At 45.1% G+C, this 25,338-nt stretch overlaps 1 protein-coding gene across 2 annotated transcripts in view; it reads right to left on the bottom strand.

Annotated features, from left to right (window-relative positions):
- HHAT (hedgehog acyltransferase) overlaps window positions 1-25,338 on the bottom strand; it is a 329,885-nt gene that overhangs the window by 236,253 nt on the left and 68,294 nt on the right. For both annotated transcript variants that reach the window (XM_080824654.1, XM_080824653.1), the window contains exons 5-7: window positions 16,665-16,859; window positions 14,149-14,364; window positions 5,313-5,484 (exon numbers count right to left, since the gene is read on the bottom strand). In XM_080824654.1, the coding sequence (XP_080680780.1) occupies window positions 5,313-5,484; window positions 14,149-14,364; window positions 16,665-16,859 (583 nt within the window). The remainder of the gene's footprint in view (window positions 1-5,312; window positions 5,485-14,148; window positions 14,365-16,664; window positions 16,860-25,338) is intronic.

Below are 25,338 nucleotides of genomic sequence, written 5' to 3'. Positions count from 1 at the left end.
AAAGCCTCTGCCTTCGGCTCAGGTCATGATCCCAGGGTCCTGGGATCGAGCCCCACATCGGGCTCTCTGCTCAGCAGGGAGCCTGCTTCCCCCACCCTCTTTCTGCCTGCCTCTCTGCCTACTTGTGATCTCTGTCTGTCAAATAAATAAATAAATAAAATCTTTTTAAAAAAAAAAAAAATCTGCCAATTCACACAGGAATAGATAATATGAATAGGCTTATACCTATAAAGAAACTGATGTAAAGATTAATAACCTTCCAAAACAGAAAAACATTTAAGGAAGAAATTATACCAATACTCTATAATCTCTTCCAGAATATAGAAATAGAGGAAATACTTCCTAACTCATTCTATGAGGTCAGCATTATCCTAACACCAAAATCAGACAAAAACATTACAAGAAAACTATAGACCAATATCTGTAATGAACACAGATGCACAAATCCTCAATGATATATTAGCAAATTAGGGGATCAAGAGGTACAAAATTTCAGTTACTAAATACGTCACAGGTAAAGTATAGCATAGGGAATATAGTCAATAATATTGTAATAAAAAGATTAACAAATGAAATCAAGGAATATATAAAAACAATTATGCACCATGACAAGTAAGATTTATCCCAACTATACAAGGCTAGTTCAACATCTGAAAATCAATTAATATAATCCATCACATCCACAGACCAAAAAAGAAAAAAAAAACACATAATCATATCAACATATGCAAAAAAAACTAAAATAAAACAAAAAACAAAGGGGCGCCTGGGTGGCTCAGTGGGTTAAAGCCTCTGCCTTCGGCTCGGGTCATGATCCCAGGGTCCTGGGATCGAGCCCCACATCGGGCTCTCTGCTCAGCAGGGAGCCTGCTTCCTCCTCTGTCTCTGCCTGCCTCTCTGCCTACTTGTGATCTCTGTCCAATAAATAAATAAAATCTTTAAAAATAAAAAAATAAAAAAAAATACATTTGACAAAATCCAACACCCATTCATGATAAAAACTCTCAGCAAACTAAGAATAGAGGGGAATTTCCTCAACTTCATAAAAAGCATCTGCAAAAAACCTACAGCTACCATCATATTTAATGGTGAGAAACCAGAAGCTTTCCCACTAAGATCAGGAAAAAGGCAAGCATGTCCTCTCTGATCACTCCTTTTCAATATCATACTGGAAGTCCTAGCTAATACAGTAAGAGAAGAAAATGAAACAAAAGGTATACACTTTGGGAAGGAGAAAATTTTTATTTGCAGATGACATAATTGTCGATGTTGCAAATTCCAGAGTGAACAAAGACAACAACAAAACTTCCTGGAACTAATAAGCAGTAGCAGCAAGGTTGCAGGATACAAGGTTAACAGACCAAAGTCAGTCACCTTCTATATACCATCAGTGAACATGTGGAATTTAAAATTAAAAACAGGGGTGCCTCGGTGGCTTCTTTGGTTAAGCATCTGCCTTCAGCTCAGGTCATGATCCCAGGGTGCTGGGATCAAGTCCCACGGTGAGTTCTCTGCTCAGCAGTGAGTCTGCTTCTCCCTCTCCCTCTGGCCCTACCCAACCCCCCCGCCCCACGGCTCATGCTCTTGCTCAAGCTCTCTCTCTCAAATGAATAAATAAAAAGTCTTTTAAAAAAATCTTTTGAAATCAAAAACAATACTATATGTATTAGCACCAAAAAATAAATATTTAGGTATAATCTAACAAATATGTACAAGCTAAACATAAGGAAAACTATAAAACTCCGTTGAAACAAAGAAAAGCTAATTAAATGGAGAGGTATCCCATGATCAGATTCAATATTGTTAAGATACCAGTTCAACCCTAATTAATCCGAAGATTCAGTGCAATCCAAATCAAAATCCTAGCAAGTTATTTTGTGGATATGAATAAACTGATTCTAAAGTTTACATGGAGAGGTAAAAGACCCAGAATTATGAACACAATATAAAAGGAGAAAAGCGAAGTCAGAAGACTGACACTATCTGGCTTAAAGACTTAGTATAAAGCTACAGTAACAAGACAGTGTGACACTGTGGAAAAATAAACAAAAAGATCAACAGAACAGAACAGAGTGCCCAGAAATAGACCCCGGAAATAGCGTCAATCTCTGACAAAGGAGCAAATACAATACAATGTGAGCAAAGATAGTCTCAATAAATAGTGCTGGAACAACTGGATATCCACATGCAAAAAAAAAAAAAAAAAAAAAAAAAATCTAGACACAGATTTTTACCCTTCCAAAAGTTAACTGAAAATGGAGTATAGATCTAACTGTAAAGTACAACACTATAAAACTCCTGGAAGACAACGTAGGAGAAAATCTAGCTGACCTTGGATGTGGCCATGCCTGTTTAGATGCAACACCAAGGGCGTAATCCATGATGGAAGGAACTGATAAGCTGCACTTGCTTATCAATTTCTTAATTTTTGTTCTGTGAAAGATACTGTCAATAGAATGAGAAGACAAGCCACAGACTAGGAGAAAATATTTGCAAAAGATACATCTGATAAAGGCCTGTTATCTAAAATACACAAAGAACCATTGAAACTTAATAAAATGAAAAACCTAACTTAAAAAATGGGCAAAAGACCTGAACAAACAGCATGAAAAGATATGTCAATGGCAAATAAGCGTATGAAAAAATGCTCCACACCGAATGTCACTAGAGAATTGCAAATTACAACGAGATACTACTCTCTACCTATTACAGGAGCCAAAATCCAAAAAGGTGACAACACCAAATGTGGACCAGAATGTGGAGCAACAGGAAATCGCTCACTACTGGTGGGAATGCAAAATGATACAGCTACTTTGGAAAATAATAGGGCAGTTTTTTTACAAAAATAAACATACTCTTACCATCCAATCCAGCAATTGCACTCCTTAGTATCTATTCAGAGGAGTTTAAACTCATATCCACATTGTGCTCGCTTCGGCAGCACATATACTAAACTCATATCCACATAAAAACCTGCACACAAATGTTTGTAGCATCTTTATTCATGATTGTAAAACCTAGAAGCAACTAAGATGTCTTTCAGTGGGCAAACTGTGGTGCATTCTAGACAATGGATCATTCAGCACTAAAAGTAAATGAGCTATGAAGCCATGAAAAGATGTGGAGGAACCTTGAATGCAAAACAGTACTAAGTAAAAGAGGTCAACCTGGAAAAGCTACATACTGTGTGATTCCAATTATATGACATGCTGGAAAAGGCAAAACTATGAAGATGGTAAACAGATCAACAGTTGCCAGGGGTGAGAAGGGAAGGAGGGATGAACAGAGAGAGCACTGAGGAATTTCAGGGTTATGAAACTCTCTGTGACATTGTAGTGGTGGATACATGTCGTTCCACATCTGTCAAAACCCACCAACTGTACAACAAACACCAAGAGTAAACCCTAATGTGAATGATAGACTTCAGGTGATAATGATGGGTTGACCTAAGTTCATCAGTTATGACAAATACACTGCCCTCGTGGGGATATTGCTCATGGGGGCAGCTATGCCTACACTTTCCTCTTCATTCCTCTGTAAACCTAGAACTGCTCTAAAAATAAAGGTGTTTGATTTTTTTTTTTTAAGATAAAAAAATGGGAATGACAAAACCAAAACTCAGGAGCAGGTGATAGGTGATGGGTTGTCACTATAAACAAAAGGCTTCTAGGATTCTGGTTAATTCTTTTTTTTTTTTTTTAAGATTTTATTTATTTATTTGACAGAGAGACAAAGAGAGAGAAGAACACAAGCGGGAGTGGCAGAGGGAGAAGCAGGCTTCCCACCGAGCAGGGAGCACATTGAGGGGCTTGATGCCAGGACCCTGGGATCATGACCTGAGCCAAAGGCAGACGCTTAACCACTGAGCCATCCAGGCGCCCCAAGATTCTTAAGTGGAGTGACAGATCCCCAATGGATCACTGATGATTTTTCTGAGTCACCAAATTTACCACCCTGCTGATGACCTTAGAAGATAACAGTTTTCCCCTACAGTTTGAACCCCATTTTGAGTGGTGCTTACTGTTATTCATAGTTAAAATCACTCAAACTAATGGTCTCTTAATTTGGAAGCAGTACAACTGGGATCTGATTTAGCATGTCATCGTTTCCTCCTATTCTATTTGTCTAAACATATCATTAAAAACTTGTCCCCCCAACTATAAAAAAGATTTGTTTGGCATAAAAAGAGGCTCTAATTAAAACAACTCAGTATTTTTCCAATCCCAAAAGGTATCTTCCTTGAAAACCTTCTGATTAAGCCTGTGTGATACACCAAGGACAATCATGACTTTTAAAAAAAAATCTATAAATCACCAAACAGATAAGGAGTCTGGCTTGTACTCTTGCCCTCCGTAGGGAGCAGCTTAATCTGGTTGGAAGATCACACATTTCCCATGGGAGCTACAGGCTGGAGGTCAGACCACAGGGCTGAATTCAGCTACCACAGGAGTTCTTAAAAGGAGGGCCAACAAGGAAGTGAGGAGATTTTGTTCAGAAAGGAGCATAGTTTCTGCAATTTTGGCCAGAGAAATGAAGAGCTGTGGTTTCTCCAGACAAGTCCTATCCTGGAGACTCTCCTGCTTAGGAGATGACTTCCATCCCACCCACTACAGATAAAGGAAATGCACAGACCAGAAAGGGGGTGGGACAACAGAGGGACACACACAGGCACACACCATTTATTCCCTCCACGGGACTCTGTAAGCCCAGCCCTTCACCCTCCTGCTTCCATTTAACCCTCAAGCCAACCCTGCAAAAGCAAGTCTGCTCATCTCACAGGACAGAGACACAGAGAAGCTGGTAAGCAGCAATGGGCCGCCCGCCGGGGCTTGGTAGACTGAGAGTCAAACCCGCATCCGTCCCACTCTAAAGCGCATATTCTTCTCTTTAGCATCATACGCAAGAACCATTACCAATACCACAAAACACACTCAGTCCTGGAGCATCACCTCTTCGCAAGTCCTCAAAGGCTGTCCCCCCACCCACCGTCTCTTGCTGTCTCCAGTCAAGTGGGCACCACAAAGGTGCAGAGCCCCTGCCCCCTCACCGCCCCCCCACCCCAGCTCAGGAGGATTCCATTATGAAAAGGGCTTCCTACCAACCTGGCGTCCCCGACCACAGAGCCCGGCCCTCACAGCCATGAGCCCCTCCCAGGCATCACCTCAACCACAAGAGGAACAAGGTGGCAGGGTGGGGCGGGGGGGGGGGGGGGGGCGGGGCTCAAGGCAACCACACCCTGTCTGCCCCCGTCCAGCCTCAGGCTGAAGCTACCTCCTGCTGCTTGTTCTATGGACAGTAACTGCCCCCATTACCTAAGGTCCAACAAGAGACAGCCCTCAGGAGGGAGGCGCTGCTGTAGATGGCGTGCATGTACATGAGGTGAACCATCAGCTCGGCCAGCCACCAATAGCAGAGGAGACGACCCAGCCCCACGGCAAAGGCGGAAAGGTTGGACTTCAGCGAGCAGTACTCTTGCTGCTGCATCTAAAGTAGAAACAAAAGAAGTCATTAGATTGTGCCTTTGTTTTTCCAGTCTTCCAAAGAGTCCCCTAGACAGTATTCCCAGTGTCCTTCTCACAAAGAGGAGTGCTCTATCTACCCAAACAGGGCTGGATTAGTTATGCATTGTTCTTGGGTGAAAAAGTCACCCCCGAGCGTGGGTGGGATCAACGAGCTAGCCTCGTGCCAGGAACAAGGAGGGGTTCTGCAGCCCTTCACCCCAGCAACAGCTCTGCAAACACCAGCATGGAGGGCAGTACCTGACGTACTCTCCCTCAGGACCTTGGAGTCTCTTTGGGCTCAGGTGTCGCCCTGTCTTCATCCATCACCCACATTGGAAGGCTGGTAAAAGTAGGGCCAAGTCAGGAGGGGGTCACAGGAGAATGAGACAGAGCCTGAGAACAAGGGAAAAATCTGATGTGGGTATGTCGTCTTGCCCGCAACTATTTTTGAAACAAGGCAGAATGATCACAAACAGGGACAGTATGTGGGACAAGTCTCCTGCTCAGCACACAGTGCAGCGTGACAGTTTAGGGATATGGACTTTGCAGTAAGAATGGGGATCAGACTATGCACAAACCACACAGCTGTGTGATCCTGAGCGGGTTACTTAATCTCTCTGAGGCTTGATTCCCTCATATCTAAAGTGAAAATAAATGGTCACGACTAAATATGGTAGCTTCTATGAAGTACTAAGCACAGCACCTGGCCTATAAAAAGCACTGGCTAATTGGCAGGTAGTATCCAGTAGCTTATATGCCTCCTACTGGGTCTTCTTCACATTCTTCCCTCATGGCATCCCAGACTACCAGCTACGGGGCAGAATTAGGACACAGCTCAGAACCAAACACCAAAGGTGAGAGGAGGATGTTTGGATTATTCATGGCCATAGACAGACTACTGAGAGTTCACTCAACACATATGGACAACATAGAACGAATCCGATCAGAGGACCTGGGTTCTGTGTCTTGCCTCACTGCCTGCTGTTTAGGGACGCACAATAGTTTAAAACACACAGATGCTGAAATGCATAAGCGCCTTATAAAATGTGTGTGAATTCAGTTTCAGCTGTACACCACTAGACCAACACTCAAACACAAGAGAGAGCACATGCGTGTTCCGGGACCTTCTCTGACAAGATTTTAGTAGACAGAAGCCTGCCTTGTAACGCAGAGGTGAAGCCAATGCATAAATGATGACGTTGAACCTGCAAACATTTGCTGGCAAAAGAAATGGACGTGATTTAGCTTTTGACAATCTGGACTCCAGCAGATGCTCCCCGAACAGGAAAGACCCATTCCTAAGGCCTCTGAGGGCTTCCACACGTCTTGAATATCAAAGGTGCGGGGGTCCCACTGGAGCCAGGGGTGATGGGCACTGCCCTCAGAGAAGGAGGGAAATCTTCATGCCAGGGGATTTATTTTTATTCCATTCTGACCACACATTCTACCACTTTCTCAACCCGTCCTCTCAGCACAAGACGCTAGCTTCAGAAATTCTGGCTGCCTCAGCGACATCGCAATAACCTGCACAATGGCTTGCTCCCTTTTCCATCTGTGTGGGTAGCTACACCAAGGAAAGCTCGTTGGCTTAATATTTTTGTAAGATAAATTGATCAAGAGGAATTTCCTTTCTTTTTTTTTTTTTTTAAATATTTTATTTATTTGACAGAGAGAGGGATCACAAGTAGGCAGGGCAGCACACAGAGAGCGAGCGAGGAGGGGGGAAGCAGGCTCCCTGCTGAGCAGAGATCCCGATGTGGGGCTCGATCCCAGGAGTCTGGGATCATGACCTGAGCTGAAGGCAGAGGCTTAACCCACTGAGCCACCCAGGCGCCCCGAGGAATTTCCTTTCTTTTTGCTTTCTACAGCTGGTCTTCGGAAGGTTATTTTGCCCTGCCTTACCAAGCTGCCTTGTTAGAAGCAAGGTAACTGCTGGAAGGGATCTCCCGGGTCATCTGGGAAGGGTTTTCCTGGAAGAGGACTAGGCACATCAGGGCTTTGCAGACCCACAAAGATCACAGCCAACTGCAACCGCAGCTGAACTACATGACCCAATGCACATCCCCTTCCAGGCATAACCTGAGGGTGGTTTTCCTTTGAATGCGCACCACAAGTGTGCACGCTCTGCAGGACCACACAGAGTCTGCAGCCATGGATCTGCAGGCCAATGGACGGGTAAAGCCTCCAGGCAGAGATGCCTACCTGCCCAACCATCATGTCTGTTACTGAATTGAGAAGAAAAGGAAAGAACCCAAATGTCCAGCAGGAGGAGGCTGGTCAAATGCACGAGTCCACCTCAATATTATGTAGCCATGAAAACTACTTTTTTTAGTGTGAGTAAATAATGGAAGCCTGGAAAGATACACACCAAAATGGCAACAATGATTGTATTTTTTTGGTAAGATTTTTAGATTGCTTTTGACAATTGGTTATTATTGTAATAAGGGGAAAGGAATGGAATGTCAAGATACTGTGAAGACTCGGGTTCTCTCTATGGATGAGGCAAGGTCCTCTACTGCTTCACTCTTCTAAAAAGTATCTAGCTTCAGGATCTCGCCTGGGCAGCCCGGTGTCTTCTAGGGGTAAGTATTCTGCTCGCTCTCCTACAATGGACCCATCTTAATTTCTCCTCAACTTCCCACCTCACTGGTTGATTTTCTTACCTATATACTGAGGTCCTCTTTGTTCATTCTTTTCCAGCTCTCTAAAGCAAATTCATTTTGACCTCATTGCCATCAACATATGAGGAAACAATTATGAACACAGTGTCCATTGGTCTGTGGGGACCGGAAGAGTTCTCACCAAGGCCGTCAGCTCAGCTAAGACATGAAGAGGCATGTAAACCATTCCAGACCATAGGTGGCCCTTTCCTGGTGCCACACTCCTGGAGGGAAGCAAGTTCCCAGCTGAATAGGGTAACGGCCTCAGAAGCAGTATGGACAGAACACAATCTTCACACAACAGAACGTCTCCAGTTTCTAAATAAGCAACTCTGCACAAGGCCCGTGGGCCCAAGCGCAAGCCCACCCCAAGCTCAGGTCCCCTGAAGACCAGACCTGTACCTGAGGCCTCAGAGCATCACTGAGTGTGCAGCCCCAGCCCCAAGAGCAGAGAAGCAGCTGGACGGGAGGGGAGCCCCACCAGGCAATCAGGAAAACATGTCTACCCAATCACCTCTTAGCTCCAGGCAATTGCCATTCAAGTTCAGTTCAGAGGCCTGCCTTAGCCTCCCCAAACAATGTGCAGTCTAAAATGACACAAATATCTGTAATTAAGGAAAAACATGAGGTGCATTTTGTGACTGATTGGCTTCCCAATAATGCTTATCTATTCTCCCCAGGGCAAAACTTCCCTACCCGGTTTAATAAGGTATAATTATGTGTCACCACTGGACCAGAAGGGCTGGACTTTTCTCTGCAATGCCCCCTTTTTGATGCTGGATGCCTCCTCATTCAGAGGAACAGAACCGTCTTCCTTAATCATACAAGTGAATACAGGAGAAGGAAAACAATCCATTTTTTATTCTATTAGCTTGTACTTTAAAAAATGGTTGTTCATCTTTCTTTAGAGTCATATGATTCAGTCCATTTATACCTTCAATCTAGTTGACTCCCTTTTATTTTAAAAAAAATTCAGCATTTGTCCCTTGTCGATCCAGCAGAAAGAAAAGAGATGCCATACACAGCTCACCTAATGAGCAGGGTTGCTCTCTTGTCTGCATGCAAGCATTTCATTTGCAAGATCTCAAACTCAGGGAGTGCCAACCTTCAGACCACTGGAAACTGCCATCAATGGGAATTTTTAGTTAAGCCTCCTCTAAAAAATACACATTAACTCATCTGCAAAGTGCATTTTAAAACACATTATATTTCAAAACCTTATTTCATGCAAATTGCATAAAAAGGAATGTCGAAGTCTTTCAAAGACAGTCTGATGACTAAAGATGACAGTTCTCAAAGATGAAAGGTTCTTTTCCTTCACACACTAATAATACAGATGCTTAAGAGCACCAGCCAAAGTCTTCCCTGGAGCCAGGGTTTGACTGCGCCAACTCTGCTCCCACCTCTGCACTTGGGTCAAGGGCACCACAGCCAGGAGTCTTATCCTTTGTGATGGAGGAACGGCTCTCCAATCCATGGTCACAGACCCTACCCTACTCCCAACAAAGCCTTCTGCAATGAGCCCTCCTCTCCCCCTCCCCAGGCATCCAGACTACAGCATCCCTACGGGTGGGATCCCGTAGCCAAAAGCAGCTGCCACAGGACTGGGACCTGCCCTAGCCAGCTTGAGCCTTCAGACCCAGATGTCCACCAGGTGACACCACGTCCTCTAACTCCTGTGGGGCTGGCTGCCTTCCACCCTGATCTGCATTCAATTAGCCTCTCTTTGTCCCTGTGTCACCATCTGTGACGTGGCGCTAACAAGAGTGCCCCTCTTGTCCAGCGGATATAAGGATGAAGGAGTTCGCACATACCAAGTCTGGCTTGGAGCAGGGGCCCAGTGGCTGTTATTAATTACAGTCTGTATTATTCCAGGTGGTCTCCAGAGCCAGAGCCTGCCCCAAACCCTGAGCAGCATATCTGGGACTCCGCCTGCCTGCCCACCTCTTACCTAGACACTCAAGGGCTTGGCCTACCCTGGCACCTGCAGCGACCACCTGCCTCTCTCTCCTGAAGAGACAGAACTGACACACTGGCCCCTTCTAAGGCCAAGAATGGCCACTGCCCAGGATCCCGTGCTGCCGTGCCCACTATTGTGACGGGGCGCCCTGGGTCTTGGTTCTGGCCTAAACCTATGTTAGTTCACAACCTTGGGAGCTTTCTGGGGTAAAATCAGAAACTGGCCCCTCTATGGGGAGGGCAGGAAAAAAACGAAGATGCAGAGCACTCCGGATTGGTAGGTGGCAGGTGTAATGAGCAGAGGAACTTACACACAAGGCGGATCTCGTCTCGAGTAGCTGCAAATCTCCACCCCCGCCTACCCAATCTTAAAAGTTTATACAGAGGCCTTAACTGGGTTCGATCACATATTCAGTTCAGACGTTCTCAGTGACACCTTACTTTCTCAAGTCTGCGTCCTTGAAATAGCTCCTAGTGGGGAAAAGCAGGCGAAATGCACTTTCTAAGGACGGGAAGGCATGAAGAGCCTCTGATTGCCTGGGTTCAGCTTGTGGGTCAACCAGCAGTCAGAGCCTCATGACCTCCTCCAACAGCTTCCCCAGAATTGCCAGTGGCTTCCAGCAAACAACAGTGACAGTAATCATTAACACCTCACAGCATTTACATGTGAAGCTATGTTACCTTTAAGAAATCACTTAATCCCTGTAACAATCCTGTGACGGAGATACTATTATTCTAACCATTTCACTGATAAGGTAACAAGAGTCACAAATAAGGTAAGTAGGGGCGCCTGGGTGGCTCAGTGGGTTAAAGCCTCTGCCTTCGGCTCAGGTCATCATCTCAGGGTCCTGGGATTGAGGCCCACATCGGGCTCTCTGCTCAGCAGGGAGCCTGCTTCCTCCCCTGTCTCTCTCTGCCTGCCTCTCTGCCTACTTGTGATCTCTGTCTGTCAAATAAATAAATAAAATCTTTAAAACAAAACAAATAAGGTAAGTAATTCACCAAACGCTCTCAAGCCAAAGCAAAGCAGGAATTCAAACCCTGACAACAGGGTTGGGCTCCAGGGCCTTTTCCCTTAGCCCCCAGGCAAGATAACTGTTTGAGCACTGGCTTGTCCACTGGGGGTGGGAGCACAGCCCTCAGTGAGGAAAAGCCCCCTGGTCTACCACACTCTGCCTCACCGTCCTCCCCCACACCAGCCCCCACTGCACAATTCAGCCTGCTCAGAGGAAGAAGTGGGGGCCCCTGGCTCTAGGCTAAGCGAATAAACAAGCCTTGTGTGTAAGTGCCTCTGCTAATTAAACCTGCCCCCAGCCAGCCTGTCCTCTAGCATCAGCCCTAGCTGAGTTCCACAGACCACGGGACCAGAGTTTTTGAGTTCCATAGACCACGGGAGAAAAATAAATGGGGCAGGGTGCCTGGGTGGCTCAGTGGGTTAAAGCCTCTGCCTTCAGCTCAGGTCATGATCCCAGGGTCCTGGGATGAAGCCCTGCTTCGGGCCCTCTGCTCACCAAGGAGCCTGCTTCCTCCTATCTCTGCCTGCCTCTCTGCCTACTTGTGATCTCTGTCTGTCAAATAAATAAATAAAATATTTTTTAAAATTAAAAAAAAAATGTAAAAACAGTTCACGTGTTCCTCAAACTCCGAATGCTGTTGAGATGGCCTTCAAGCTAAGGCACTGTGGCCTTTTAACAGGCAAATTCATACCTGCTCATGATCAACGTGCAAATTTCACATGCCTTACTTCACAGAGGACACCTCTTCTGTGCTTCCCTCATCTTGTGGATGCTATTTACATACTAAAAAACTTGGGTGAAAGACACATTTTCCCCACAGCGTGCCTAATACTGTCATTTTATCAACCAGTTTGGCCTTCTGGTTGGTTTCCATGGTGGGGCTCTGCTGCCCCCTGGTGGCAGAGTCTCATTCTGGGGCTCTCCTTGATCAGACAACCTAAGAACAGTGAATGTCAGTATTGTCACTTCATGTTACATTCATTCATTCACTCACACACTCGTTCAGAGCAAACGTGCTTATAAGTTCTTCCAGTTGGCTTTCTTCCCCTCCTAGCAGCCTTTTCCTTTGTGGCCTCCAAGAAGTAATTCTTTCACTACCAGCTTATCTTCCTAGCTAATCGCTCCCCTTCAAGACCCATTTTTCTCACAGGGGGTCAGTGCTCCATTAGGACTGTCTATACCTGCAGAACCCTAATGGTTGTCTTTATTTGCCCTGCAGCGTACTAAACATTTTGCCTTTTCTAGACTGACTTTCCTATGAATCTTCCCAGACCACAGAGAAAGGCTCCAATTTGCCTTGTGAGTTCTCTGCTTTTAGCAAGTGCTCCCATTTTGAAAGGAGTGAAAAAGAGAGGGGTAAGATACAGCTGCAACCAGCGTCTCCACACCTGACTCCCTAAGGAAGAAACCTGGTCACCCCCAGCCTCCAGCCCCCGACTCTGCCGGGGAACTCAGAACTGTGGTTCTCAACCTTGAGCCGGCAGCAGAATCACCTGGAAGGCCTATTAAAATCAATTGCTGGGCCCCACCCCAGAGTGTCTGAACCAGATCTGAGGTGGCGGCCCAAGAATTTGCGTTTCTAACAAGTTCCCAGATGATCCTGCTGCTGCTGCTCCTAAGGCCACACTATGAGAACATCAGTGGCCATGGCTAACCACCTGTCTTTCACACAATAATTTTAAACATAATTTTCAAACATAGACTTCAAGTTACTTCAGGACAGAAGAATGATTATATGTAACCCAAACTGAGGTATGAGAAACCATATGCTAAACACATATCTGCCTAGAATATCAATTTCACTTGAAGATTTATGGAGGGGTAAAAGAGTTAAATAATTTAATTGGTAATTCTTAAACTGCACATTATTGTTTTAATGTATATATGAAATATACAAGTGTATAATGTATAGATAATACACAATATAAAAATGTATAATGAAATACACTTTTGAGTATAATGAAAACCTGTGTGGGATTTTTAAGACAGAACATGGGATTTCTAAGAACCCTGTTACTTTTCCAGGGGGCATCTCCCACATTGTGCTTTGGAAATACGTATCAGTACTGCTGGCCCTGCACTTGAAACTCATCCCAGGCGTGTGTATGTATGTGTGTGTGCATTTGTGCATGTGTGTGCATGTGTGCACTGTGCACAGGCATGTGCTATGTTCCATGTGCACATAGGCTGTGCTGTGTGTGCACATATGTGTGTGCACCTGCGTTGTTATTCCCACCTCCATCGAGACTGTTTTGTTTTTGTGGTGGGAGGTAGAACTGTCCCTCAAGAAACAGCTTTTAGGTATGATCGATTACTAAACCTTAATTGACTTCCTAAGCATGTTCCATTAGGCTGGCTGCAGCATGAGAAGGAAAATTCTAAGTAGGAGGGAGAAGGAGGTGGGAATGATGAAGGCAGCTTGACAGGAGGTTCAGACAAGGCTGCAGGGAAGCTGGGTCCTGGGCAGAAACAGGCACTGGGAGCCCAAAACACACCACTATTGTCCAACTCTAACTCCACTCTGCTGTCTTACCTAGTCACCCTGAGCAGTTCTCAGGCAATGACAGAGTTATTTCATTAGCAGTTTGTGACAATAAAAGACAACATGGTATTTGCCAACCAACAGCTTAGACAGTTTCCCTTTCCACTTTTCCAAGTAATACCATCAGAATCCAATTTTTTCTTCCCCGGGACCTCCCAGCAGTGGATATCTACTCTTAAGTTCCCTGCTGTGCCCAGTTACTAATCCTGGTTGTCAAAGACCACTGAAGAGTCGGGGGTGGGGGGGAGGGTTCCTTGACCCAACAGGCCCAAGAGACAGGTCGACCTTCATTTCAAATACATACTCCTCCTAAGTATTTCATTTACTATGTAAGCAGTCACAACAATCACATGTTTTCAATCTGTGGGCCCCCCGGAATGCAGAGCCTCAGATGTCTCCTGGATGGCCATGACCAGTAAGGACAGAGGTTTGATCTACAGAATATCAGCCCAGTCCCCAGGGGGCCCTACCTTGGCGATGAACTCCGGGAAGCTGAGGATGGGCCCATTGTGGAAGACGGGGTAGTAGAAGACATAGGCCACCAGCCAGGGAAAGGAGTAGAAGCTGCTCCCGCAGGGCACCTCCTGCCAGCAGAGCTCCAGGCTGAAGCTGGTGTAATACAGACAGCGCACGGTCAGCGTGAACTGCAGCAAGTAGTACTCGTTTTCTGTCTGGTACCAGCCTCTCTGCAAAGTCCCAAAAGAGAACAGCCCTTGAGCGTCAAAGGACAGCATCTAGGCCCCTGGGAAGGAGATCAGTTCCACAGGTAGCCCAGCTGTCCCGTAAAGAGGCAGCAGGTAAATTTCCCTGGTGATTGGAGCAAGGAGTTAATGAGCACTGGGCGGCGGAGTGTCTCTACCACCATCCATCCATGTAGCATTAGGCCTGATGCACTACAATGAAAGTTCTCCCAGAGGACACAGCTCTCGGATTCATCTTGACATGCAGGTGAACTACAGCCAGTGGGGACTTCGACAGTTCCTCCAACAATCCAGAAGGCAGAGAGAGGCTTACGAATGTCATACAGGATTCCTGCCTTCAACGTATTTTTCCTTTTGTTCTTCTATTATTCATTTGGTTCCACCTGTAGGTGAGGACTATTTGCCAAAGAAGCTTTAGAAACACAGTCAAGAAAAACAGTCCCTTGGAACTAGAGGGTATCATGCTTAGCGAAATAAGTCAATCGGAGAAAGACAACTATCATATGATCTCCCCGATATGAGGAAGTGGAGATGCAACGTCGGGGGTTTGGGGAGTAGGAAAAGAATAAACGAAACAAGATGGGATCCGGAAGGAGACAAACCATAAGAGACTCTTAATCTCACAAAACAAACTGAGGGTTGCCAGGGGCAGGGGGTAGGGAGAGGGTGGTAGGGTTATGGACATTGGGGAGGGTATGTGCTATGGTGAGTGCTGTGAAGTGTGTAAACCTGGCGATTCACAGAACTGTACCCTGGGGCTAATAATACATTATATGTTTATTAAAAAATTTAAAAATTATTTAAAAAAAAAAAGAAAAGAAAAACAGTCCCTGCCCACCATGTATCTAAATTCTCGTACAGGAGATAGGCATGGAAGTACACAATGCAACATGAAAAAAGAAATAACAAGCATGTACTAAAAATGTATGTGGTAAAATATAAACAGTACAACCAGGAATAAAATTATGGGTCATTTTATAATCAGCATGCTTCTATATTTTCCATAATACTTATGTATTGCTTTTTTAATGAGAAGAACAATTTATGGGAATACAAGATAGAAAACTGGGACAAAGGGAGGAATGGTGAATGTGATGCATGGGGACACTTTTAGGGCTTTCCACAGAGAAACTAAGCACTGAAGAGTTTCTATTCCATGCCCGGGACTGTAGCAGCCACCAAGAAAGACTGAGAGAACAATGTGTGCAAAAGCATGAAAACCCAAAGCAACAAGTTTCTGGTCATTTGTTCCCCTCGGGCAGTATTTCTCAAATCTCTAGTCTGCACAATAAATGGACTATTCATTCACCACCAACACCCACAACTGATACTAACTATCCCCAAACAAATGATAATTACCATTGAAGCTTTTACCCTACTTTCTCTCTTAAGCCCAGATTTTAATATATGTGCTTAAAGTGTTAGCCCCTATCTGTTGGTGAGAGTGAAGAAAAACTAAGATAATATAACAGAAAAAATAACTGAATTTTCAAAAGCCTACCATTTTTACAAAATCGCTTAACAAATATCATCTTATTAGAGCCTCAGAACAACTCTGTGAGGAACACAGAGCACCTATTACTTCCATTTTCAAAATGATGAAATTGAGACTCAGGTTAAATGACTGTACCCAGTCTCACGAGTAGGAAAGACAGTCACTCGAAGAGCAGAGGAACCAGGTCATCCACTGGCTCAGCTTTCCCATCATGTTCTTTCCCATGACCTTGCCAAGTACTATCACTTGAATCAATGCATGAGCAAATGAACAAGTGAACTAAAATAAAGACACTGCAGAATTTCAGTTCCATGATGACTAAAGAAAGAATATCAAAACTTCCTAAGATTTTCTGGGCCAGGAAAACACCTGCCTTATCTGTCTCAGGGGCCATGATGGGCACTGGATGAGATAAGGAATGTGAAATTTTCCTATAAATTCTAGAGCACTCTACAGATGATTTTTTGTTAAATGCAGAGAAGACTATTGTTTTCTTTTCCCACTGTTCCTTACCCTCTGTTCCTGCAACATCTGGCACCACCCATGCCTATTAAACTGGGAAAAGTACAAGGTCCACCCTGGGCAGCCTTAGATGGCTGGGACATAGATCCAAAAGACAAGACTGCAGAATGCAACACACCAGGACTCACATGTACCAACCCCAAATGGCCACTAGGGGGACCCCCACCATGCTTCGTCAACTGACTCTTGGCTAAAAACAAGGCATCTCCCTAATGGAAGCTCTGCCAAAGACAGCGTCTCCTTCCAAGGATAAAACAGGGACACTTACCTTAACTTCCTCCACATCTTGCAGCCTCAGTGTGGAGAGCAGGAGGAGAGAACAGAGCCATGTGAGGACCAGCGACCGGAACTGGGCTACACAGAAGGAGATGAGGGTGTGGAGAAAAATAATGGCCGTGCCATGGGCCCCCAGCACACACCAGGAGGCCCATATTCCATAAGCCCCCAGGATCCAGGGTCTGTGCTGCAGACAGGAAGGGATTCAGGGAGAGAGAAGGAGGGAGAAGGCCAGGGAGGAAAAGACAAAAGAATGAGCTGTATGGGTATTGCTATTAAAGGTTTTACATATAAGAGCATAATACTTAGTGATCCATTAACCAAACTATTCTCACCGCCCCAGGGATTTAGTGCAACAAAGACTAACAGGATTCAGAGGGACCTTCCACATTAACCCCAGAACTCCACCAGATCCACCCAGAAAGAAGGAACCACTTTCGGGCCTTCGGCCAAAGCCACCCAGACCACTGGATTCCCCCAACAAGATACTTAACTGACTTTTCAGCAGACCTATGGAAGCGAGAACACCGGTGGAAAAACTACTAATCTGGAACACTAGCCCCTACATACACTACCCTGCAGAAGTGAAGGTAAAAGAAAATGCTGGTGCACGTGTTCTCGGGAGTCTCACTGAGACAACTGGGCCATTCAAATTCACAAACGGCATTCTAAACTCCAAACCAGAGATTTAAATGAAAATATTTTGGTACATTTTTACTAGCATATCATTCACAGTCAAACTGATGTCACAGAAAAAGTGTATCTTACCTGCTTTATACAATATTGAGGCCTTTACAAAATCAATCTGATGGACACATTCATTCCCATTTTAGCAGAATCAGGTTATTTTTCTCTCCAATTATCAAGTTTTGTAATTATTGACATTGAATAAATAATTAAACATGTCTTTGCTTTTATGATATATTCTTGGTCCTATCTGGGTGGTAAATCTTTACTTAAAAGCCACAATAATGTTTTAAGATTGTTTATAGATACATATTAACCACATATTATAGTGGTTTAATTATTCAAGCTTTGAAGTCCAACTGCCTAAAATAAATTCTGGTGTCCCCATTAACTAGCTGTGTGGCCCCCAGGCAAGTTACTTAATCCCCCTGTGCCTCAGTTTTTTCATATGTCAAATTAGGATAACAGTATCTATTTCATGAGCGTGCTGTGAGGATTGTTAATGCATGTAAAATCCTTACAACAGTATCTGCATGCACAGGAAGGACATTACAAATTCTAGTTATTATTCCTATAGAGAAATATGATGAGTCTTTTCGGTGTGCACTTAAAAGTATGTTTCCAGGAATACACTGAGTTAAAAAGTGGGGAATGCTTGAATTGAGGTCTTCTTGTGAAAACAACAATTCTTTTAGGCAAAGACAGATGTGGACCATGAGCTGTAAATCCCTTCTTTAGATGCTAACTCTTCCACAATATTGTCTAAATACAATTCTTTCCCAAACCTACACTCCAGCCCAAGAGAGAACATTTTAGATGAGCGACTAGGTCAGCCACTTTTAAGTTCCAAGAAAATCAGAGAGATCTGCAGTTCTATTTTACTATTTTTCCATCCTACTGCCCACAGAAAACAGTCACATAAATTTGCTTCAAATTTTCCCCCAAAACACTCACCTCTGGGCAGAGTCCAATTATAAGAAACAAGGTTGCCAAAGACCATTTTACTGATTTTAACAAATGGGGGAAAAAAAAAAAAAGGTTTTTCCAACAGGATCTAGAGGACTGACCACCAGAGATCCTTTTCCATGGGCTACACACATACACACAGCCACATTTTTATTAAGCATGATTTGATCCATGTGGAAGAAGCCTATGTGTTCAGCTTTCATTTGGAAACTTAACCACAGACTAAGGGGCTTCAATATGGAAAAAGCAGAACAAGATTCTCTGATGAATTTAACTGTGCTCACCAAAGCTACCTTAGAGGCACACAACTCTGTCCCAATTCTCATCCCTCATGGCCTTCCTCCTGCTCAAAAGGACAGGCAGGCAACACTTGGTACTGTTCCAAGATGGTGTACACAAGGCTCTCATGTTACCTGCACACTCTCCACTATCCCTCGTATCACCTACTCCTCCTCCCCGGTAGGGAGAGGCAGCTCTACCACACACATCCATGGCAGACAGGTGATATAAAGGAAAAGATGTAAAATAGGCAAAAACAATCACCAATTTTTTTTAAAGTTATGTAAATAAGAACCCCACTAAACTCCTGACAGCATGATCAGTCATCCATGCCTTGTTCTCTGACTGGCATCAGAGAAGGACAGTCCCCGCTATCAGTACAGCCCTTAGGACACACCTCCTCCAACCACTAACCTTCCACATGCATCTGAAACTGGCAGAGTCAGCTGGAAATAGAAGAGCAACATGGCCCACCAGCAAGCAGCCCCATGGATGGCCTGCTTCTCTGAGGAGGAAGAGGAGGGGGGAGGGCTCAAAGGCCATTTTCATGTGCAAAGGCCTAAAACGGCCCTGTTCCACCTATTTCTACTCCAAAAGTGCTTGTCGTGATCTCAGGGTCATGAAATTGAGCCCCCACACTGGGCTCTGGGCTCAGTGCAGAGTCTGTTTCTGCTTCTCTCTCTCTCTTCTCTCTGCCTCTCTCTCCCCCCCTCCTCAAACTCCTGCACTCTAAAATAAATAAATCTTTAAAAATAATAAAGTAAAGGGTATCAAAGTATAAGCCACCCAAAGCTTGAGAATATGACAGGCTGGGTGAACTCGGCTGAGGCCCAGGACTGTCCTGACCCCCTTCACTTGCCTCACTCCAGACTCTTCCGTTTCTAATAGAAGACGAAAAGGCAGGTGAGGGAAGAGAAGAAACTTTAAAAAGTCTAACAAACAGTAAGAAAGAAACTGTATTTTTGTGGTTATTCGGATACAGCTGAAGAGTGAATACAGCAGCCTTCCTAACGGGACACAGTGCTTCCTGCCCCAGACTGAAGGACGGCCACCTGCCCGCTGCTCCCCGTGTCGACACTGAACGGACCCTCTGCTTGACAGTCCCCCTCCGCAGGCTAATATCCTGTCTTGTTCAAATTACAACAACGTAGGCCCAGAGTCTAACATGGCACCGAGCATACAGCGACCGTCCCATAAATACAGGTAAGTGAACAAATGTTGAGTGGGTAGATATGGGGGGATGGATATGCTTCCCCAAGTCTTTGGGCTTAACCTGGTAGTTATGACTAACAGGTGACAAGAAGTTAGCACCAACACTTGGGGTTTTTTAGTCGATGAACATGAAAAGCTGCTGTTTTCGAAGGCCTGTACTTGTACCGCTTGTACCGCTTGTACCGCTCATGAACCACTCATGAACGAAGGCTGCTTTGCCAGTGAAGATGGAACGGAGTCATTTCATGTCCTGCTGCCTACTGCTTGCTTTCCACTCACAGGGGTCTCTTACACCTTGACTTGTGTTGTGAAAGCTCAGAGTTTAGCATGGTCAAGGCACAGGCCCCAAGCCTTGAAGGCGGACATCTGTGGTAGAACCCACTGCCTCTCAACCAATGGACGGGTTCAAAGAGACTAACCGATTGAACTGGCGTGTTTCCAAGGCTGAACTCAGCACCCCTGTGGGAAACTTCACCCTTCTGTTCTTCAAATCTTCTTCATCAGGAGTAAGGACCTAGCCCCAGGGAGAGCCGGCTGGCAATGCCCCCGACCCCACCATCCTTCTCTCCCATAAGCTTGCTCTGAGCTGCGGGACCGAGTGACAGGAGGATGTGGCTCCCTCATTAGCTTACCTCTAGAGGGAAGGGTAAAAGGGTAAAGCCTTGGTGAGGACTCCTGTTGGCAACGTTACCAGACTTTGCTGTCTATGAATTATTTTTGTACAGCTGCCCAGAAACCATTCAGTGGGGGCATTGAGAAATAAATAAAAAGAGTCGATCAATAATCCTTATGCATGGCATAATTTATTATATACTATATAATCAATTGCAGCTGCTATTAAAAATATATATATTTATATGTATATATCTCCCCAAAGAGAAAAACCAAAACCATCCCGGAGTCAAAACAACCACATTCTAGCCTGCCTTTCCTGGGGGCAAAGGCCAACGGGCCTTCACAAAGCAGATTTCAGTCCTCCTTAGATATGCACTGAGGGAGCAGAAGAGTCTGCTCATGAGAGCACATGAGATTCCTATTAGGTGTGTGGTTTCAATAAGATGCTGGCAGGAACACTGCTCACCACAGCCTTCCAGAGGTTAGTTTACTCATTTCAGCCAGTGCCACGGGACCACACTTTGCAGCCCTGTGGCTGATGAGCTCAGCTGGTCAGGGCCCCATGCTAATGATGTGGGTTCTGCCAGTCAGAGGTACACTGAAGACTCAGCTCTGGGGTTAGCAACAGAGCCACCCGCAGCCCCCACATCAGGCCAGCCTCCTCAAAAGGTGCACACAGGGGTATTTTTAGTTCCGAGGGCAGAGAACACAATGTCTCAGGTGGTGGCAAGGCCACAGGGGTGTTCAAGAAGGGAGGCAACGGTCTGACCCACCCAACACACAATCCAATCATAACAAGCCCAGAGCCAAAGCTCCGGGCCTTACTCAGCCTCCCCTCCCAGGGCACCGGCCTCTGACGCAGTCTCGCCAAGCCCAGAGAAAGAGCCCTACCCAGAGAAAAGGCGTTTAACCTTGGCCAAGAAGCTCAGTGGAAAGTTTTATTACTTATCATGGTGGGAAGAAAAGCGAGAAGAGCAACGCAGTCACACTTTTGGACATAACCTGCCTCTCTCTGGGAGGAGGTGCGACCCACAAAGGAAGAGAGGAGATTCGATAGTAGATGGAGATGGGAAGCCTCGTTCAGGGCTTAAGAACTGGAACAGCAAGACTAGCTCAGATGCTAACATGCTTTCCCTACAAGGGCTGTCTGTCCACACCTCCTGACCCCTCCAGGAATGGGGAAATGAAAGACAGCTGCAGCCCAAATCTTCCACTTTGAGTAAGTCCCATAAACATCCACCATCTGGGACACTTAGTCCAGGTGGTGAAAGCACAAAGCTAAGGGGGCCAAAGTTGTGGTTCATACTTACCTATCAGGGCCAAGCAGACTCAGACAGAGAAAGCCCTGTGCCCCAGCCACAGGCAGACCCCGCCCACCAGCTATCACACAAATCAAGCCTGCAGCTGAGATGAAGGGATGGGAGAGACACACACTGATGACTCAGTGCTCCCCCCTGACTTTGCATAGGATGTGCTCTATGGATACAGAGTCCACCTGTCCACCCAGGCCTGGTACAGAGATGCAGAAAGCTGAAAGAAGCAAACACCTGCATTCCTTCAGACCACAGCACAAAGGCACCTCCTGGGAAGCTTTCCCTGACATCCCCAGGCAGATGTGGCCCCCGCCTCCTCCCAGGCACTCAGCCCACCACGGCAACAGGTCCAGAATCAAGATCAGTATTTGGCCTCCTCTGTGTGCTCACCCAACTTCCTCAGGGGAAGGGTCTGTGTCTCCATCCTTCCTCCCATCCCCACAACCCAACACAAGTTTGAGAGATGGTCAGAGAAAGACAGGCAGGGGAGGTGTGTAGGTATGGCTGGACAGACAGCCTCTACCCTCAGGGTTTCAGAATCTCAAGACGGTGGCCTCCTTTCTTGAGCATGGTAGAGGTGACTGCTCCCAGAAGCAAACACACAGACCACAGTCACGGCACACAGCAAATGTCAGCAGCCCACAGCAGCCCTTGGCTTTCATCCCATACAAGCATAACCCTGAAAAACATCAGACCCTCACCACTACCCTGAGAAGCAGGCAGTACCTTCCCTATGGCACAAATGAGGAATGGGCTCAAAGATATTAACTAACTGGCTTATTAAGACCACGGTAGCTTGAAGGCAGCAAATGTGGGATTCACTTAAGTGCTCTTAAGTATTCAGAATACTGCCTAAGATAAAAAGAGTTTTGAGTTAGCTCAAAGTTACAAGCAAATTAAGTGGAGAAACATCTAGATCCTAAACCAGGTATATTTCTGATGCCGGTACATGCAAAACAGCAGCTGAAAATGGAGGAAGTTTGGAAAGGAGGCGCATCCAGTGGAGAGCCTCTGGAAAGTTAATCCACATCTAGCATTCTCCACCGGGCCAGGTCACCTGTGGTGAGGGCTGGTTCTTGGAGGCAAGAAAACCTCACTCTTTATGCATAAAGCACAAGCATGCATATACTACATAAACAGTGTATCTGCGGTATTAAAATTTCACAGTAAGAAGTCACAATTGGGAAAAAGGTGGGGGTGGGGGCGCCTGAGTGGCTCAGCCAGTTAAGCATCAGCCTTTGGCTCAGGTCATGATCCTGGAGTCTCAGGATTGAACCCCACATCAGGCTCTCTGCTCAGCCCGGTGTCTGATTCTCCCTCTGACCCTCCCCCTTCTTGTACACACACACTCTCTTTCTCTCTCTCTTTCTCTCTGAAATAAATAAAAATCTTTAAAAAATAATAATAAATAAAATAAAAAATTAAAAAGGCTCAGAGGGGAAGGGGGGGCCATAAAGGAAAAAAAGGCTACAGAGACACTAATCTACAGGAAGCAAACACGAACTAGCAAGAACAAGTGAGAGGCAAAGGAGACCAAATGGATGTGGCCGTTGTCAGGCCCAACACAAGTGCAAGAGTCATAAGGGGGACAGGAGATGAAAAAGTCAGGTGTTCCCCAGGCACCCTCAGTTTTCCTTCTGCCCGACTTCATTCTTCCACATGTGCAGTTACAAGTATATCAAAAATCAAACACAGAGAAAGGAACATTTATAAAGTCTGTAAGGTATAGAGAAGAGGAAAACAGCCCCCACACATGGGCCACCAGCTGCAGAAGGACAAGGCTCTACCAGGGTTTTGGAGGGCGCTGGCCAGAGGTCACTTAGGCCTCAATTAAAATAAACCATCAAAGGTAAAAAAGGGATGGACCTGCATCTCCTCCAATGCTATCTGATGAGGGAGCAGAAGGCCAGCTGAGGGCAAAGCAGAAGCTGAAAGCCCACAACCCCAAACCCCCCACCCCCATGGGATATACAGGACATTCCTCAGGCACTCCTGGCTGCCCTAAAGGAACAAATAGCTAACTTAGATCACAATCCTGCAAGACAGGGGTCTCCCTCAGTTTACAAATGTCCTAGTGATTTACATGGAAGAAGCTTGCTTATCAACAGCCTAACTTCCAGAGACCCAGAGCTCAGTTTCCTGAAGTCCTAACATCACCCTCCCCTCCATAAAATTGAGGAAGGCTGAGACAAAAGGAAATGTAAATAAAACTGAATTTCGTTTAAACCTGCAGCCCATTGATAAAGACATGTGATAGGAGGAATGTAACATTCCTCCAGGAAGCTCCCAACTATCTTACTCTTAATGCCTTACTAGAGGGGTAAACAACCTTAACTTGACAATGGCAAGGCCTCCAGGATCCCGCGGATCTTAACATATGAAAGTTCTTTCTCAAAACCTTTTTCCTTACCTCTCCCAACCCTGTAGTATATGATCAGCCACCCCTCAAAATCCCAGGGCAGCAGCTCTTTCTGCCCACAGGTCCTGTCCCTGTGCTTTAATAAGCACAGATTTTGCACCACAGACGTCTCGAGAATTCTTTCTTGGTCGTTGGCTCCAGACTACTCCACCCCACTGAACCTCACCTATATTCCAAAACTCCATCATATCTACTTCCCATCCCAACCAGACATAACTACTATCCAGAATTTTAATAGTTATCTCATCTTTGTAAGCATACATGTGAATGTATCATTTAGTTTTGCACAATTCTGAGCTTTACATGGGATCATATCTGATGGAATCCTCTGCAACTTGCCCTATCAGCTCAATGTGCTGATCCAAAAATTCATCTGTGTTGACCATTACAGCTATGATTCAGTCCTTTCCGTGGAATAAATTCACCACGATTCTCCTTTTCCCCATAATGGACACTTGGATTGCTTCTGGTTCTTTATTATAAACATCACTTTAATGAATGTCCTGAGTCATCTCCTGATTGGCAAAAAAGAGTTTCTCCAGGGGATATGTCAGAATTAGTACTGTAGCTATGGGCTAGGCACCTCTTTGTATTGCAAAGAAAAATACATATTCACAAGCTCTCTGTAGGAGTTCAGGTAGCCATTACTTGACACAACCAGGAGTTTTGTCTTTGCGCAACTGGAGAGTATGAAATGATACGGTTTTAAGATGCATTTGCTTGATTACTAATAAAGTTGAATATGTGTTCCAAGTTTATTGGTCATTTGTGTCTCCTCTTCTGCAAATTTCTTTCCACATCTTGAGCCATTATTTACTGGGTGATTTGTCTTCCCTTGGGAAATTTCTTTATGTATTCTAAATACTTATCTGTCAGCTTGTAAATGACCTATTAGTGACTTGCTAATTTGCTAACTTTCTTCATTGTCTCTTTGGATACATCCAATGATGTACACACTGTTGATTACACAGGGTTATACACTGGTAAGTTTAACTACATTAGAATAAGAACTTACCAATTCATTCCTTCACAATTTCTACTTTTTGTGTCTTAAGAAATCTTTCTCAACACTATCATTAACAGATAGTCCACATCACACTTTCTAAAAATGATATACCTTTTCACTGTAAGTCCTTAATTTCCACTGAAAAGGAAAAGTGTGCATTTCTTTTGAA

This window comes from Martes martes, assembly GCF_963455335.1.
Source record: "Martes martes genome assembly, chromosome: 15".
Lineage (NCBI taxonomy): Eukaryota > Metazoa > Chordata > Mammalia > Carnivora > Mustelidae > Martes > Martes martes.
Note: the sequence above shows the minus strand (reverse complement) of the source record. Positions and strands in the feature narration are given on the sequence as shown.